Source organism: Coregonus lavaretus (genome assembly GCF_964263955.1).
Source record: "Coregonus lavaretus genome assembly, chromosome: 23".
Lineage (NCBI taxonomy): Eukaryota > Metazoa > Chordata > Actinopteri > Salmoniformes > Salmonidae > Coregonus > Coregonus lavaretus.
Window position 1 is genome coordinate 12,512,340 of NC_140010.1, and position 18,492 is coordinate 12,530,831.

The 18,492-nt window shown below is 43.8% G+C and overlaps 1 protein-coding gene across 3 annotated transcripts; it reads left to right on the forward strand.

Annotated features, from left to right (window-relative positions):
- The first annotated feature begins 178 nt into the window (after window positions 1–178).
- LOC311150806 (alanine aminotransferase 2-like) lies at window positions 179–18,288 on the forward strand. 3 transcript variants are annotated; one of them, XM_084188340.1, is made up of 12 exons: window positions 179–324; window positions 834–1,025; window positions 10,130–10,219; window positions 10,455–10,563; window positions 10,792–10,925; window positions 11,147–11,390; window positions 12,387–12,466; window positions 12,572–12,708; window positions 12,865–13,039; window positions 13,753–13,908; window positions 15,597–15,709; window positions 15,986–18,288. In XM_084188340.1, exons 2-12 carry the CDS (start codon window positions 888–890, stop codon window positions 16,074–16,076), a joined length of 1,467 nt encoding a protein of 488 aa, XP_084044466.1. In that variant the 5' UTR covers window positions 179–324; window positions 834–887; the 3' UTR covers window positions 16,077–18,288. The 3 variants fall into 3 exon arrangements, with proteins under 3 accessions (XP_084044466.1, XP_084044467.1, XP_084044465.1); XM_084188341.1 differs by having other exon boundaries at window positions 839–1,025; XM_084188339.1 differs by having other exon boundaries at window positions 179–1,025.
- Window positions 18,289–18,492: the final 204 nt, after the last annotated feature.

Here is an 18,492-nt window from a genome sequence, read left to right on the forward strand (position 1 = left end):
GGCCCTTAAAACTTCAACAGTTGAGCAAACCAGTTGAGCACAGTGCACATTCCGTGTAAATATGCTGGTGCTACAAGCAGTGGGAGAACTGGGCTCGTGTCCAAATAGGAGGAGTTGCGCAACATTTCTGCAGAATTCCCCCGGTCCGCAGTCTCCTCCCAATAGTCTAGCGCACGCCGCCGGGTGTGTGTTGACCAACGAAAAAGAGGGAGTTCCATGGAAAGGGAGCAAGTTTGAAGCTGCGCCGGGTCTCCTCGCATAGGCTTATCGCTTGTGTCTGTCGTCTCGGTAACCGGAGATCCGATCCTGACTGACAACGTATCGGTGTGTAGGCAAATGAGGATGGAGTTTGGATTCAACTCACAAAAGGGGTGTATGCGGGAGTAATGTTACAATGTGTACGCTGTGCAGAAGACATACATTTCAGGTTGAAAAGAGTGGACCAATCTGTGAATAACGGGTTGGAGAAACAGATAGATCTACTATCACTTCCCCTTAACTATGTTTTAAAAACTCACATCATTCTGTCTTAATTATAAGGTTGAAAGCCCTGGGCGTTTTTTTTTTTTTGTCAGTTGCACAACAAACAGTTGTCTGTCTATGTGCATTTATTGAGCGTAGGGGGGTCGCAGCACTTCACAGCTAAAGAGATAGAATATTGTAACATGTCTGCTTCGCGCATAGGACAAATGTTACCATCCAGAAGCGTGAGCGTTTTGAACGGAGGAAATGGACGGTTTTTCGGCTGCGGGGCGCAATACCCCGTGGGGCACCTCGCCTCTGGGGTCCGCTCAATGCTGATTCCCTCTCCGCTGTCCCCTTTTTTCCCCCAGAGTAGAGCACTTTCAGGAGTCAGTGAACGTCGGCGTGGACTTGCCCAAGAGAAAATGACAGAGAATGGAGTGTTCTCCCGGGACAAGGTGTTGACCATCGACACAATGAACCCCACTGTGAAGAAGGTCGAGTATGCGGTGCGCGGACCCATTGTACAGCGCGCCGTGCAGATCGAGAAAGAGCTGAGAGAGGTATGCTTAAAATAAACTGTATTAATTAAATCATATTGTGATTTTGATTAGCTTACATGTTGTTATGTTTACATTTATTTCTTTATTTTTTTTATTGTGTAAATCATTTGTTTCTCTCGGTTTTAAATATATTGCAGTTTGCAAAGTGGGAAAGCAATCTCTCACTGACACTGTGCCATGCACTGACTGTCTCTCAGCTAGACTCATTGCATCAGTCTGACTTTTAACCTAGCTGGACTGTGGCCTCATTGGCTCCGCTTTTCTGAATTTGCAACTGCAGCAGAGTGACACGCAGCAGCTTGTAGGCTTGCGTAATATATGGTGACCAGACAATTTTGGTGGCCTGGCCCCGGCTAAAGATGTCTCCGTAAATGTCCCCGATTAGCCCTCTGAAAGAAAAAAAGCAACTCTGAAGTTAAATTGAGGCTGATTATTTAAATAATCAAACGCTGTATCCAATCAGATTTGCATGTACAAATTATGTATATCACTGTTCCAAGCTCGTTTGCTGTCATGGCTTTGCCACAGACCTATTATGAGAACATTTGATCCATAGCCGAAATTGCCACAAAATATACAGTGCCTTCAGAAAGTATTCACACCCCTTGACTTTTTCCATATTTGGGATTAAAATTGATTTAATTGTACTTTTTTTTGTCAATGATCTACACAAAATACTGTGGAAGAACAAGTCTAACATGTGTAAAAAATAAATAAATATACAGTCAGCCACCAATTGTGCAAGTTCTCCCACTTAAAAAGATGAGAGAGGCCTGTAATTTTCATCATAGGTACACGTCAACTATGACAGACAAAATGAGAAAAAAAATCCAGAAAATCACATTGTAGGACTTAATTAGAAGTTGCAAATAAATTCATTAAAAATTCTACTTTTTCTCTCTGCCCCATGGCAAAATGTGTTGAAATGCAGGAAGTTAGCTGTTTTCCCCAAAAAATATATTTACCCCTACCTACATGTACATATTACCTCAATTACCTCGACTAACCTGTACCCCCGCACATTGACTCGAAAGCCCCTGTATATAGCCTCGTTATTGTTATTTTATTGTGTTACTTTTTGTACTTTAGTCTATTTAGTAAATATTTTCTTAACTAGTATTTTCTTAAAACTGCATTGTTGGTTAAGGGCTTGTAAGTAGCTTAGTGGTTAAGAGCGTAGTGCCAGTAACCGAAAGGTCGCTGGTTCTAATCCCTGAGCCGACTAGGTGAAAAATCTGTCTGTGTCCTTGAGCAAGGCACTTAACCCTAATTGCTCCTGTAAGTCGCTCTGGATAAGAGCGTCTGCTAAATGACTAAAATGTAAATGTAAGTAAGTGTTTCACAGTATTCGGTGCATGTGACAATAAAATGTGATTAGAATTTCTTTGTTGTATTTTACCTCCCTTTTCTATCATATCCAATTACGATCTTGTTTCATCGCTGTAACTCCCCAACGGGCTCAGGAGAGGCGAAGGTCGAGTCATGCGTCCTCCGAAACATGAACCGCCAAACTGCACTCCTTAACACCCGCCCGCACCAATGTGTTGTAGAAAACACTGTTCAACTGACGACCGACGTCAGCCTGCATGCACCCAGCCCGCTACAAGGAGTCTATAGAGCGCGATGAGCCAAGCAAAGTCCCCCCGGCCAAACCGTCCCCTAACCCAGACAACGGTCACAGCCGGTTGTGAAACAGACTGGGATCAAACCCAGGTCTGTAGTGACGCCTCAAGCACTGCGATGCAGTGCCTTAGACCACTGCGCCACTCGGTAGGCCCCTTGATTTGAATTTCTGTTGAGTACTTTTTCTTTCACTGAGACCGGAAGCTCAATAATTACGCACATTTCACTTGGACAAATCCCATTTTGATCTTGTGAATCCCATTTGTGTGTAGCCTTGTACTAATTGTGCACTAACTGGTTTACAATGACTTGAGCAACTCTTGTCATGTGCTTGCACTTCCCTTTCCCTCTAGTCTACTAAATGTTCACAAAAATCTAGACTTTTTGGGTGCGTTTGCTCACACACTCAGTGTGTCACCCACCAGCCAAAGTCTACTACTTTGAACGTTAGATGAAAATTTTGCAGGTTAGTTGAGCCTTCTGTTGGTCATCTGTTGATTTTGAAGGCAAGCAGATTGACCCTCATCGGAAATTAAATGACTGTCTTAAAAAGGCACGGAGCTGATTGCCTATGACACTAGTTATTTGTTCAACAATGAAGAAGACCTTATTTGACATTTTAGTTATTTTGCAGACACTTTTATCCAGAGCGACTTACAGTAGTGAGTGCATACTTTTTCATTTGTACTGTTCCCCCGTGGGAATCAAACCCACAACCCTGGCGTTGCAAGTGCCATGCTCTACCAACTGAGCCACACGGGACCATTTTCTATGCAGTTGAAGATTACTCTCTCCCCAATCTCTCTCTTTCTCTCACTCACTCTCTTGCATTCACTCTCTCACTCATTATCTCCCTCACCCTCTGTCTCTGGGTCTCTCTTTCCCTCACCCTCTGTCTCTGTGTCTCTCTCTCCTTCGCCCTCTGTCTCTGTGTCTCTCTCTCCTTCACCCTCTGCCTCTGTGTGTCTCTCTCCTTCACCCTCTGTCTCTGTGTCTCTCTCTCCTTCGCCCTCTGTCTCTGTGTCTCTCTCTCCTTCACCCTCTGTCTCTGTGTCTCTCTCTCCTTCGCCCTCTGTCTCTGTGTCTCTCTCTCCTTCACCCTCTGTCTCTGTGTCTCTCTCTCCTTTGCCCTCTGTTTCTGTGTCTCTCTCTCCTTCGCCCTCTGTCTCTGTGTCTCTCTCTCTCCTTCGTCCTCTGTCTCTGTGTCTCTCTCTCCCTCGCCCTCTATTTCTGTGTTTCTCTCTCTTTCGCCCTCTGTCTCTGTCTCTCTCTCTCCCTCACCCTCTCCCTCTGTGTCTCTCTCTCCCATGCCCTCTCCCTCTGTCTCTCTCTCCTTCGCTCTCTGTCTCTGTTTCTGTCTCTTTGTCTCTCTCTCCCTCGCCCTCTGCGACTCTTTCTCCCTCGCCCTCTGTGTCTCTCTCGCCCTTGTCACTGTTTGTTCTCTGTTATACAGTATCAAAGTTGTTCTCTGAGCTGAGAAAGATCGAGGTCAAAGTCCACAAGTCAAACAGCAAACTGAGAGATTCAGTTCAGTCTGTGGTCTGTTTTTACATCAGCTCTATTTAAACGTCTGACCTCACAATGATATACAGTATGTCATCTATCATCAGAGGTCAGAGGTCAAATCCTCACTTTACCCCAGACCAATACCACTGTCTCCTTTAACTCTCTTAAAAGCAATAACTCATCACTTCTACAGCCCCCCTCCAGTCCCGTGACATTTGTTATGTGAAATGGGTGAATGATCTAGACCAGAGATGGGAAACATTGATGGGGGTCGTGGCCACAAAAATCTGAACTCATCATTAGGGGCTTTAATTGCCCGTGGGTCTGTGTACCCACATCCATACCCAAACATGCAGTCCGAGCCGGCCCCGCCCCCCAATGGAGAGAGAGAGAGAGAGAGAGAGAGAGAGAGAGAGAGAGAGAGAGAGAGAGAGAGAGAGAGAGAGAGAGAGAGAGAGAGAGAGAGAGAGAGAGAGAGAGAGAGAGAGAGAGAGAGAGAGAGAGAGAGAGAGAGAGAGAGAGAGAGAGAGAGAGAGAGAGAGAGAGAGAGAGAGAGAGAGAGAGAGAGAGAGAGAGAGAGAGAGAGAGAGAGAGAGAGAGAGAGAGAGAGAGAGAGAGAGAGAGAGAGAGAGAGAGAGAGAGAGAGAGAGAGAGAGAGAAAATGCACTCTCTAGCTGGGTAGGGGGGTGGAGGGACTGTCATAGTAAGTCTATGGTGACCTTCACCAGACGGCCCTATGGCTTTACCCAAATGCAAAACGTTGGATTCATGGATCTTCTCTCTACTATTTGTTCTGACTCATCCTCAAACACCCTAGCCAACCAGGAGCCTACCTGGGTTATTCAGCAGTCTACCTCAGGGGTTTCATAAGAAGTTATTACATCCTTATGTCATATTGAGCACCTAGAAATAGAAGCAATGCGTGTTTTGTTATGTATGGAAACATCCACATATCCAACTTCTAACACACAAACCATGTGCTGTATCAGGTGGACTCTATCTGTAGGCTCTTCCAAGTCTAGCTGGGCCAAACCAGTCTTGTCTTTTGTAACTAAGAAAACTTGCTTTTTAAACTGAGCTCTGGTGGGTGTTAGGTTTCTTTGTGAAAACAGGACACAAAGCTTACATTCACTTGCTTGCCTTTGTCTAAAATAGGTAAGGAAAGAACATGCACTTTCAACAAAATACATTCTCTCTTTCTCTGCCCCCTCTCTATCCTCTTTTCACCCTCTACTATTTTCTCTTACTAACACACAAGCCTATTTTGAGGGCTCAGAGGAACTGCAGTATTTCAGGTGCATATAAAGTTCAGAAAAATGTTCTGATACCTGAGACGACTTAAATAGTCATCATTAGTTAATTCCCCTCTTAGCCAAGCAGAAAGAGAAAAACATTTAAAAAGTAGAGTGTGAGCAAAACAAAATCACATCAACAAATCCAGCCCAGTTGTCATGTCAGTCAGAGCTTTTGTTCCTTGCTAATCGGTTTGCTGATGAACGGTGAACAGAAGGCCCACTAGCCTGTTCACAGATCTGTTTTTGCTGTCTTACCAACTCCTAGTCATAACAGATCTAGGACCAGGCTAGAGGCCCACAGAGATGCCTTCTACAGCCTCAGGGGTCTCCATGGAGACTGCGGGAAGATTGCGCAAAAGCACGGCACGCTGTCACTTTCTTTAATGAATGAAAGGCGTCATGTTACATCTCCTGCCTCTGCTACTTCGCTACTTTTGAAGAGTAAACTAGAATCCATAACGATGCAACTTTCTTTGGCCAGACTTCACATTTGTTTTGCCAGACCAATTAGAATGCAACTTATCAGAGACAGAAAAAGAGAGGCAAATAAATGTACACGTGCAGAAAGAGCAAAGAAAACTAGAGAACTGAGTAGAGAGGTAAAGAGAGAGGGCAACATCAACCATAGGCTAGTCTCAATCATCTTACAAAGAACATGCAATAGACAGCACTCTTGACGAGCGATAGGACTTAATCAGTGTACTGTATAAGGGCAGATAAAATGGTACAGACAGCTACCCACTGTTTCTATTGGCCTATAAAAAACTAACTTTTTAGTTTGGATCCCACGACACAGTTGGCATCAGTTGCTGGGATTGCTAGTCTCTGTCCAGTGATGCTGCTGACCAAGGACGGGTCTGAGGAACTATTTGGCGTTGCAGCTAGCCTAGCTGCTAGCTAGCAGCATATCAAGCTAGCTGGGTTTTCTTGAGGGCTTGAACGCAGCCCGCGACGCGGTTAGCCATTGTGTCAGAGACCGCGGATTGTCCCGGGTTTGTGGATGTCTAGATCCCTGCTGTTTGTTGTTTTCAATCTTCCCTGTGACCTGCCCTGTCTGGAAGTGTGAGGAGTAACAGCGTAACCTACGTTGCTAGCTACCATGACAAAGACCAAAGCCGGCGGGAGTACCATTGTCGAGGACAGTGGTGTCTCTCTATCACACGTGAAAGATCTTTTAAACGAACAAGTACACAGCGTTGTACGAGATCTTTCTTGGCAATTTCTCGCATGGAATAGCCTTAATTTCTCAAAACAAGAATAGACTGACGAGTTTCAGAAGAAAGTTATTTGTTTCTGGCCATTTTGAGCCTGTAATCGAACCCACAATTGCTGATGCTCCAGATACTCAACTAGTCTCAAGAAGGCCAGTTTTATTGCTTCTTTAATCAGCACAAGTTTTCAGCTGTGCTAACATAATTGCAAAAGGGTTTTCTAATGATCAATTAGCCTTTTTAAATGATGAACTTGGATTAGCAAACACAACGTGCCATTGGAACACAGGACTGACGGTTGCTGATAATGTGCCTCTGTATGCTTATTTAGATATTCCATAAAAAATCAGCCATTTCCAGCTAAAATAGCCATTTACAACATTAACAATGTCTACACTGTATTTCTGATCAATTTGATGTTATTTTAATGGACAAAAAAAGTGCTTTTCTTTCGAAAACAAGGACATTTCTAAGTGACCCCAAACTTTTGAATGGTAGTGTATGTGTTATGGCTTTTCAACCTCTGCCATATCATGGATTCTATTAGCTATCTATCTAATAGAACTCAAAGAGTTTTCTTTAATGGAAGCTTCTCTAATGTCAAACATGTAAAGTGTGGTGTACCACAGGGCAGCTCGCTAGGCCCTCTACTCTTTTCTATTTTTACCAATGACCTGCCACTGGCATTAAACAAAGCATGTGTGTCCATGTATGCTGATGATTCAACCATATACGCATCAGCAACCACAGCTAATGAAGTCACCGAAACCCTTAACAAAGAGTTGCAGTCTGTTTTGGAATGGGTGACCACTAATAAACTGGTCCTGAACATCTCTAAAACTAAGAGCATTGTATTTGGTACAAATCATTCCCTAAGTTCTAGACCTCAGCTGAATCTGGTAATGAATGGTGTGGCTGTTGAACAAGTTGAGGAGACTAAATTACTTGGCGTTACCGTAGATTGTAAACTATCATGGTCAAAACATATAGATTAAATGGTTGTAAAGATGGGGAGAGGTCTGTCCGTAATAAAGAGATGCTCTGCTTTTTTGACACCACACTCCAAAAAACAAGTTCTTCAGGCTCTAGTTTTGTCTAATCTTGATTATTGTCCAGTTGTGTGGCCCAGTGCTGCAAGGAAAGACCTAGTTAAGCTGCAGCTGGCCCAAAACAGAGCGGCACTTCTTGCTCTTCATTGTAATCAGAGGGCTGATATAAATACTATGCATGCCAGTCTCTCTTGGCTAAGCGTTGAGGACAGACTGACTGTATCACTTCTTATTTTTATAAGAAACATTCATGTGTTGAAAATCCCAAATTGTTTGCATAATCAACTTACACACAGCTCTGACACACACATTTACCCCACCAGACATGCCACCAGGGGTTCTTTTCACAGTCCCCAAATCCAGAACAAATTCAAGAACGCGTACAGTATTATATAGAGCCATTATTGCATGGAACTCATATTGCTCAAATAAACAGCAAACCTGGTTTTAAAAAACAGATAAAGCAACACCTCACGGCACAACGCCTCTCCCCTATTTGACCTAGATAGTTTGTGTGTATGTATTGATATGTAGGCTACGTGTGCCTTTAAATTTTTTTATGTAGTTCTGTCCTTGAGCTGTTCTTGTCTATTAATGCTCTGTATTATGTCATGTTTCATGTTTTGTGTGGACCCCAGGAAGAGAAGCTGCTGCCTTTGCAACAGCTAATGGGGATCCTAATAAAATACCAAATACCAAATACTGTCACCACACTCCCTGACAACCTCCCTAAATTCAGTTTTTACCATTCTCCATGTCTGTTTTGAGTCTGTTTTTTTTTACTCTGCAGTTGACACCTGCTTTACTACTTAACTTCTGTTTGTTTCTACAGCTGGAGTCTAGCTGATGTAACACTTGACAAGCCTTCCAGGCAGCCTGGGAATGTGTATGTCTCCTTTTGTTTTCCAGATAGCATTAATATACACTGAGTGTACAAACCATTATGAACACCTGCTCTTTCCATTATATAGACTGACCAGGTAAATCCAGGTGAAAGCTATGATCCCTTATTGATGTCACTAATTAAATCCACTTCAATCATTGTAGATGAAGGGGAGGAGACAGGTTAAAGAATAATTTTAAGCCTTGAGACAATTGAGACATGGATTGTGTATGTGTGTCATTCAGAGGGTGAATGGGCAAGACAAAATATTTAAGTGCCTTTGAACGGGATATGGTAGTAGGTGCCAGGTGCTCCGGTTTGAGTGTTTCAAAAACTGCAACGCTGCTGGGTTTTTCACACTCAACAGTTTCCCGTGTGTATCAAAAATGGTCCACCACCCAAAGGACATCCAGCCAACTTGACACAACTGTGGGAAGCAATGGAGTCCACATGGGCCAGCATCCCTGTGGAATGATTTCGTCACTGTGTAGAGTCCATGCCCCAACGAATTGAGGCTGTTCTGAGGACAAAAGGGGGTGCATCTCAATATTAGGAAGATGTTCCTAATGTTTTGTACACTTAGTGTGGCATTAGGCTAAAATGTCACATGTTGTTTGGACTCCCTCCACTCTGCAGACATTATGTGTATGTATTTGTAGGTAGGTGTGTCTTATCTTATCTTTTCAGTTGCCAACCCTGCCCCATTTACACATTACACCTTCACAGACTCGGCTAACATTGGATTGTGTTACTCCTGTGTTTTATGTTTTTTAACAGCACTAATGTCCTACATTTTAGGACCAAAGGCAATAGGAGTGGAGAGCACGTATTGAACTAATGTATGTTTGCATTGTGCCAAATCATTTCTCCTGGAAAAGACTATACCTGATTTTGTGTTTGTGCTTTGGAGTTGAATAAGTAAAAACAAATGGTAAAGAAAATTATAAAGAGCTGTTTGGCTGTTACTAAAGGTTGTCTATTTAAGTGCATTTGTTATCGACAAACATTGTTTGAGAGAGAGAGAAGTTGGGAGAGGGGGGTGAGAAAGAGAGAGCAAGACAGAGAGTGTGAGAGTGAGACAGAAAGAGAGTGAGACAGAAAGAGAAATATAGTTGACGCCAACGCCAAACCTTTTCCAGAGCTCTTGTTTGCTCTCATGATAGCATGATTACAGTAGAGGGGCACCTTTAGCTTTACCTGAGGTAGTGGAGACATCTGAGATTAGAGAGTAGAGCCGTGGCTGGAGTCTAGGAGGACGTGACCTCATATTCTAGGAGGACGTGACCTCATATTCCAGAAGGAACTGACCTCATACTCATGTCTTATTTATAGAGTGACACACTCAGATAAGTAGTTATAAATGGTTAATTATGAGTTTATAAAGAATATGGTAAAGTATTGGTCTGCCTTTCTGCCCTGCACACCGCTGGGACCCAGGAAATCATTCTATTCATCCATTACTTTCTTCCTTGCCCTAATCTTTTCATCCTCTCTCAGCCTCTCTCATTGTTTTGTGTCTTGTTTCTCTGTCCTGAAGGGAGTGAAGAAGCCTTTCACTGAGGTTATCAAGGCCAACATCGGTGACGCCCATGCCATGGGCCAGCAGCCAATCACCTTCTTCCGCCAGGTCTGCTTTTATTCCCTAAGTTCCAAACCATTTATCTAAAACCTCAGTTCTCTTTTTGATTACAGGATGTCTTTCATTCTCCTTTATCATTTGAAACCCTTCTGTCTATGGCAAAACCCCATTGTGACCTTTTCATGCAGATTCATGTGGTGTTTCATGCAGATTTGTGTACATAATTCTGCATCAACTCCTGTCTGTTCCTCACTTAACTCTCTGTCCTCTCTTCCTCCTCAAGGTCTTGGCACTCTGCTCCTACCCGGAACTATTGAATGAAAACATGTTTCCAGAGGATGCCAAAAACAGAGCACGCCGCATTCTGCAGGCTTGTGGAGGGAGTAGTGTGGGTATGTTGTTAATTTACTTGATGGATTGTTTATTGGAAGGATGTAAGTTAAGATAGAAGGATTTTTGGGCCAATAGGCCGTGGTAACCTTTTGGTGACCGCATAACCAATGAATTGACCTCCAACTCCGGTCCTGGAGCGCTGTAGTGTATTGAGTTCTCTCTCGCTCTCGCTCTCTCTCTCTCTCTCTCTCTCTCTCTCTCTCGCTCTCTCCCTCTCTCTCTCTCAGGTGCATACAGTGCCAGCCAGGGAATAGACTGCGTGCGGCAGGACGTGGCTCGCTACATCGAGCGTCGGGACATGGGCGTACCCTGTGACCCAGACAATGTCTACCTCACCACCGGCGCAAGCGACGGCATTGTAGTAAGAACTCAGTACAAAATCAAATAATTGTATTTTTCAAGTAACACTGCAGATAAAGAGGAAGGCGGATGGAGAGCGTTGAGGACTATAGACTTGAGATGCACCCATCAGTCGGTCTATCACCCAGCAACGTTATCACCTATTATTCTTGATTGATTGATTGAATGACCTATCATTTGCTCATCCACTCACTCCCTTCTCCTCTCCCCTGTCTCTCCCAGACCATGCTGAAGCTGTTGGTGTGTGGTGAGGGTGCGTCGAGGACAGGGGTGATGATCTCCATCCCTCAGTACCCTTTGTACTCGGCTGCCCTGGCTGAGCTGGGTGCTGTGCAGGTCAACTACTACCTGAACGAGGAGAAGTGCTGGAGCATGGACCTCAGTGAGCTAGAGCGCTCCCTAGCGGAGGCCAGGAAGCACTGCAACCCCAAAGCCCTCTGCATCATCAACCCTGGTAACCCCACTGGTAAGTAAACAAGCTAACGGGGGCTGAACTTCCCGATTTAGCCTTGGTTTCAATTCTCCTCATTAGGAAATGCGACTGAGAACGAGATTTGGGTCTTGGAGGCGTGATTTGATGTGGGTTTCTCTCTTGTGTGTGTTCGACCGTTGGAAGTGTTTGTATTTTCACTCTGCCAAAACAGTACACAGTTACAGTCACTCACCCTTCTAGATAACTTGAAAGTGTCTAACCAGTTATTTATTTTCCCACGGGGGGCCAGTATGAAAAATGTATGCACTCACTAACTGTAAGTCGCTCTGGATAAGAGTGTCTGCTAAATGACTAAAATGTAAATGTAAAATGTCTGGAAGTAGCCTAGACTAGCTAACAAGCTAGCGAACTTCTTTCGCCAATTAACTTCAGCCGGTGTTGTGCGACCATGGCAAAGTTGGTTTGACTTTGGACAGCCTATCTTTGGGGCTAGTTAGGGACCGTCAATATATTACACAATGTAAATGGGACAATATTTCCATGTTGCACATCTTTTAGTTGTCTCATTAAATTAATTCAGTATTTGTTTATGCATTTCTACAATTTATAGTTGGTTTGAGGTTTTAAGTCATTGAAATTGAGAGCTATTGGAATTTAAAAATATTGGCCCATGTACATTGTGTAATTTACTGATTGTCCCTAACTAGCCCCATAGGGATATGGAATGTCAAACCAAATTGACCATGGGCATTATGATCGGGTCTCGTGCAACTGCGCTCCGAATTGATGATTACTTGGGTGCTGCCAGCTGTGGGCATGTGGGCATGATTTAAAAATCCAACCCAAGGAAAACTGTTACGGTACCCTTCATTCTGTGACATCCCATTTATTCCTAATTATCTCGCAAATATCAGTTTTCCTCCCAGTCATGGCACTAGATGGCGCAAGAGGACATAGATCCCACTTTGACAGAAACGAAAATGTCAAGTTCTGCTCATATGAGCCTTTCCCTCTCCTCTTCTGTGATAGGTCAGGTCCAGAGCAGACAGTGTATTGAGGACGTGATCCGATTCGCTGCCAAAGAGCGACTCTTCCTGATGGCTGATGAGGTTAACCAATCAGACCTTTTTGTCATCCTCCACATAAACATAATTTCACCTCTACATTATTGTCTTACCCCCTGACATCCCTCTCTCTCTGTCCCTCTCCTCCAGGTGTACCAGGATAATGTGTATGCGGAGGGTTGCCAATTCCATTCCTTTAAGAAGGTGCTATTTGAGTTGGGACCAGAGTACTCTGACACTGTAGAACTGGCATCATTCCACTCCACCTCCAAGTGCTACATGGGAGAGTAAGATCATTCTCATTAATTTAACATACCCTGAAATATCAACCATTATATGACCTTACTTCTTCAACCAATATATAAATAGCTAGACCTGTAGATATGGTGCAGTTCTGTCTTGCCCCTGTACCTGGTTTCTCTCTCTCTTCCTCTCTCTGCTAGGTGTGGTTTCCGTGGGGGTTATATGGAGGTGATTAACATGGACCCAGAGGTGCAGGCCCAGCTCTCGAAGCTGGTGTCGGTCAGACTGTGTCCCCCCGTCCCTGGTCAGGCTCTGATGGACCTCGTTGTCAACCCTCCCCAGCCTGGAGAACCTTCCCACACCACCTTCATGAAGGTAATAATATTGTCAGTAAGCAGACATTTTCTATCCCAAAATGACTTACCGGACTATCAACATTGACAGTGACACACATTCAATATACACTGAGTATACAAAACATTAAGGACACCTGCTCTTTCCATGACATAGTCTGACCAGGTGAATCCAGGTGAAAGTTATGATCTCTTATTGATGTCACTTGTTAAATCCACTTCAATCAGTGTAGATGAAGGGGAGGAGACAGGTTAAAGAAGGATTTTTAAGCCTTGAGACAATTGAGACATGGATTGTGTATGTGTGCCATTCACAGGGTGAATGGGCAAGACAAAATATTTCAGTGCCTTTGAACGGTATTGTAGTAGGTGTCAGGTGTACCGGTTTGTGTCAAGAACTGCAAAGATGCTGGGTTTTTCACGCTTTTCCCGTGTGTCAAGAATGGTCCACCACCCAAAGGGCATCCAGCCAACTTGACACAACTGTGGGAAGCATTGGAGTCCACATGGGCCAGCCTCCCTGTGTAATGCTTTCAACACCTTGTAGAGTTCATGCCCCGATGAATTGAGGCTGTTCTGAGGGCAAAAGGGGAGGTGCAACTCAATATTAGGAAGGTGTTCCTAATGTGTGGTGTACTCTGTGTATGTGGCCCATATGGAAATCACACACACACTCACACACAACACACACACACACACACACACACACACTCCCACCCTCTTCTCCATGTCCAGGAGCGCACAGCCACCCTCAGTCTCCTGGCAGAGAAGGCTAAGCTGACAGAGCAGATTCTGAACACAGTACCTGGGATCACCTGTAACCCTGTTCAGGGAGCCATGTACTCATTCCCTAACATCAGCCTGCCAGAGAAATCCATCAATGAAGCTAAGGTCAGTCAATACCACAAGAATTTACCATGGTCCTTTTTGTGGGATGAGCCCTGTATACACATCAATAAACAACAATTACACTATACATACAGTGTATTCGGAAAGTATTCAACACCCCTTCACTTTTTCCACATTTTGTTACGTTACAGTCTTATTCTAAAAAAATCCCTTTTCAATCTACACACAATACCCCATAATGACAAAGCGAAAACAGGTTTTTAGAATTTATTTACATAAGTATTCAGACCCTTTGCTATGAGACTCGAAATTGAGCTCAGGTGCATCCTGTTTCCATTGATCATCTTTGAGATGTTTCTACAACTTGATTGGAGTCCACCTGTGGTAAATTCAATTGATTGGACATTATTTGGAAAGGCACACACCTGTCTATGTCAGAGCAAAAACCAAGCCATGAGGTCGAAGGAATTGTCCGTAGAGCTACGAGACAGGATTGTGTCGAGGCACATATCTGGGGAAGTGTACCAAAAAATGTCTGCTGCATTGAAGGTCCCCAAGAACACAGTGGCCTCCGTCATTCTTAAATGGAAGAAGTTTAGTACAACCAAGACCCTTCCTAGAGCTGGCCGCCCAGCCAAACTGAGCAATCGGGGAGAAGGGCCTTGGTCAGGGAGGTGACCAAGAACCCGATGGTCACTCTGACAAAGCTCCAGAGTTCCTCTGTGGAAATGGGAGAACCTTCCAGAAGGACAACCATCTCTGTAGCACTCCACCAATCAGGCCTTTATGGTAGATTGGCCAGACGGAAGCCACTCCTCAGTAAAAGGCACATGAAAGCCTGTTTGGAGTTTGCCAAAAGGCACCTAAAGACTCTCAGACCATGAGGAACAAGATTTTCTGCTCTGATGAAACCAAGATTGAACTCTATGTCCTGAATGCCAAGTGTCACATCTGGAGGAAACGTGGCACCATCCCTATGGTGGTGGCAGCATCATGCTGTGGGAATGTTTTTCAGCAGCAGGGACTGGGAGACTAGTCAGGATCGTGTGAAAGATGGACAGAGCAAAGTACAGAGAGATCCTTGATGAAAACCTGCTCCAGAGTGCTCAGGACCTCAGACTGGGGCGAAGGTTCACCTCCCAACAGGACAACGACCCTAAGCAAACAGCCAATTCAACGCAGGAGTGGCTTCGGGAAAGGTCTCTGAATGTCCTTGAGTGGCCCAGCCAGAGCCCGGACTTGAACCTGATCGAACATCTCTGGAGAGACCTGAAAATAGCTGTGCAGCGACGCTCCCCATCCAACCAGACAGAGCTTGAGAGGATCTGCAGAGAAGAATGAGAGAAACTCCCCAAATACAGGTTTGCCAAGCTTGTAGCGTCATACCAAAGAAGACTCAAGGCTGTAATCGCTTCAACAAAGTACTGAGTAAAGGGTCTGAATACTTATGTAAATGTGATATTTCAGTTTCAAAAAAATTCAAAAAACCTGTTTTTGCTTTGTCATTATGGGATATTGTCTGTAGATTGTTGAGGGAAAAAAACTATTTAATCCATTTTAGAATAAGGCTGTAACATAACAAAATGTGGAAAAAGTCAAGGGGTCTGAATACTTTCCGAATGCACTGTACAACATTTAAGTTGATATATTTGATTGTGAGATGTGTTTCCTGTGTACAGTACTGTAATACCTCTCTCCCTCTCTCTCTCCCTCCCCCACCTCCCCCACAGGCACTTGGCCAGGCTCCAGACATGTTCTACTGTATGAAGCTGTTGGAGGAGACTGGCATCTGTCTGGTCCCAGGGAGTGGCTTCGGACAGAAGGACGGCACCTACCACTTCAGGTCTGGACAACCCAGTTTACTCAAATATGTTATCGCAACCTTTCACATCCTTAGATGGGCATAATTTCCCTTTTTGCTATACCTAACAAGGTGGAAATGTATGCAACAGAAGAAGAGTATATGGCCTTTCATTTCCAATGCACTGCATTTCATTCAAAGTTCAAGATATGTAACAGTTTACCAAGGTGTGGAGTATATGATTTATTTTACTGCTTTTTGACGATGTTCTCTCCCTTTACTTCTTCACTCTCTCCCTTCCTCCTTCCCTCGTTCCAGGATGACCATTCTGCCGCCCACAGACAAGCTAAAGATCTTACTGGCTAAAGTAAAGGAGTTCCATCAGAAATTCACTCAGCAGTACTCTTAACCATCCTCCTTAACTTCCTATCTTTCACCCAATCAGAAGAGAATAGCACACTGACCACTATGCGCACCGTCTACCAGCCAACCTATCAGAATTCATCTGTCACTAAGTGCCTACTGTGCTAGTGGCTCTGTCGCCGGTCGCCTTGATCATGCACTTTAGCCCCTTAGCCTACAAGATTCCAAGAAATGGTGGACTCCGACTGTACATGTAAAACTGTAGTGATTATGAACACCCGGGATATTGGGAGATGTAGTTTTTCGAAATCAGGATAAGAGCTGTAGTTTTTTATTTTGGGACATATCAAATTCAGTTTTATCTGACATACTTGATCATTTTTTATTCATTGTCATCTCAGTTGTGTGTTTGTGCGCGTGCGTGTGTGTGTCATGATCACACAAGTTAAGGCCAGCATGATGGTACAGTAATGTTGTACTGTATGAAGAAACTGAAAGCACTAGTACATTATTTCCAAACTCTGTAGAAATGATTTTGTCAGTATTGTAGACAAAGGCACAGGAAAGTATTATATAATAGAACAACTTTCACAATGATTTTTATATGAAGATGATTTTATTGTATTGAAAATCTCTATCATATAGTCTTTTATATTCATAGTTTCAGTTTGGCAATTTTTTGTGTGGACATTTTCACCATCGTACATTCTTTATAGCAAACTAATGGGAAAACCTGAACATAGAAAAGACAGCAGGAGAAGAATTTAGAATAGCAGGAGTATGAAATTCAAGGTTATTAAAGTGAGCAACGCTGTCAGGGATTTTCAGAATTATGAAGACAACAGCCGTGCATTTCAATTATCATGGGGGTGAGTGAGGAGCTTACTGGACACACACACACACACACACACACACTCCCCTGGGAGAGGCTGTCTGTCCACTTGTCTGTCCCCTGCGGAGTCTGTCAGATCTAGAAGATAAAACACTACCTGCACACAATCACATTACACAGTACACAACAACCACCGTACAATAAACCAGCCAGCACCACATTACAACTATACATCCAACCATACATCCAACCCCTCCTTCCAGCCGTACAGACAGCCCCCCTGAGCCCCTATACCTACAGAGAGGGAGAGGGAGCCCTTACATCTCCCCACACAGCCCTTACAATCTCCCCTCACAGCCCTTACATCTCCTCTCACAGCTAGACACGGCCAGTTGGCGACAAGCCCCCTGTTCTCACTAATTTAAATGGGTGCTGATGTAGAAAAGTTTCTTTGTCCTCAGTAAATCCAATATTCTTCCTGTACACCAAGTCAGAACTGTAAGATAAATAAAGGGGGCATATAAGCAGACAATGAAAGCTCTTACAATATTTGATGATTACATTTCTCTAAAACAGGCTATAGGCTACATGTGCACCACCAAATTAGAACAGTAGGCGAAATTAGGAGGGGAAACGGGACTAGATTATTAGGGTGAGGCACATGGGCTACTAACATCTTACTACACAACATACACTTAGTATTCTTAGCTACAGTATACATATCTACCTGGCATATTACATCATTTATGCAGCACGTACAATATATTTTTGGACTCACCTTGTTGTGCTGTGCTCACTTGAACAGGAAGGTGGCGTGGTGGTCCTTCGTGGGCAAATTTAGTCATCAAACTTTGTCATCAAAGTCTGGCATTCTCTGGGTTTATGGTGCTTTCAAGACAACTGGGAACTCAAAAACAAGGTTGAATCATGATGACATCAGTGATCTTCAGGTCAGAGCTCTAGAAAGAGGCCAGAGTTCCCGACTTGCAATTCTGAGTTGGAAGACTGTTCAAAACTTATTTTCCCAGTCTGAGCCTGTTTTTGTCCGAGTTCCCAGTTGTCTTGAACTCACTAAAATCAGATTTCCCAGTTCTGAGTTTACAGTTGTTTTGAGCTCGGCAGAAGTCATGCTGGATTGACAGCATGGCCAATGTTGAATGTTTATTATTTTAAGCTTGGAAAAGAGACCCTTAAACCCAGACTTGGGACCACACACCCTCTCCACTGAATAGCAGGCTAGTGATTGCTTTGCAATGCTTGCAGTTAGCCACTGATTCCCTCCAAACCACTCATTGATGAATTTGTGATTTCCAACTTGTTGTGTAATGTTTATGTCCAATGGCCGATGAGCACCAATGCATTTTATCTATAATTTCTCTTCATTATTTCTCTTCATATGACAAGGATTAAAAAATATTTGCCAGTAGATTGTCGACTTGATTCATGACAATGGCTGCTAGCTTGCTAGCTAAGATTTTGAAAGTATGATGTTGACATGATCAGTCCAATCAAAGCTGCTGTAGATATAACGTGATTTGACATCATTTTATCGGTGGCCTTCTTGGATGGGCACTTCTAATGTAACTCTATGGCAGCACCCAAGGGGCTTGAATTTTCTAGCTCTACCCCT

Coding starts and splice junctions, on each gene's coding strand:
- LOC311150806 (XM_084188339.1), top strand. CDS start 666: ATGTCTGCTTCGCGCATAGGACAAATGTTACCATCCAGAAGCGTGAGC. Junction 10,564..10,791: donor TTGTGGAGGGAGTAGTGTGG/GTATGTTGTTAA, acceptor TCTCTCTCTCAG/GTGCATACAGTGCCAGCCAG. Junction 13,909..15,596: donor AATCCATCAATGAAGCTAAG/GTCAGTCAATAC, acceptor CCTCCCCCACAG/GCACTTGGCCAGGCTCCAGA.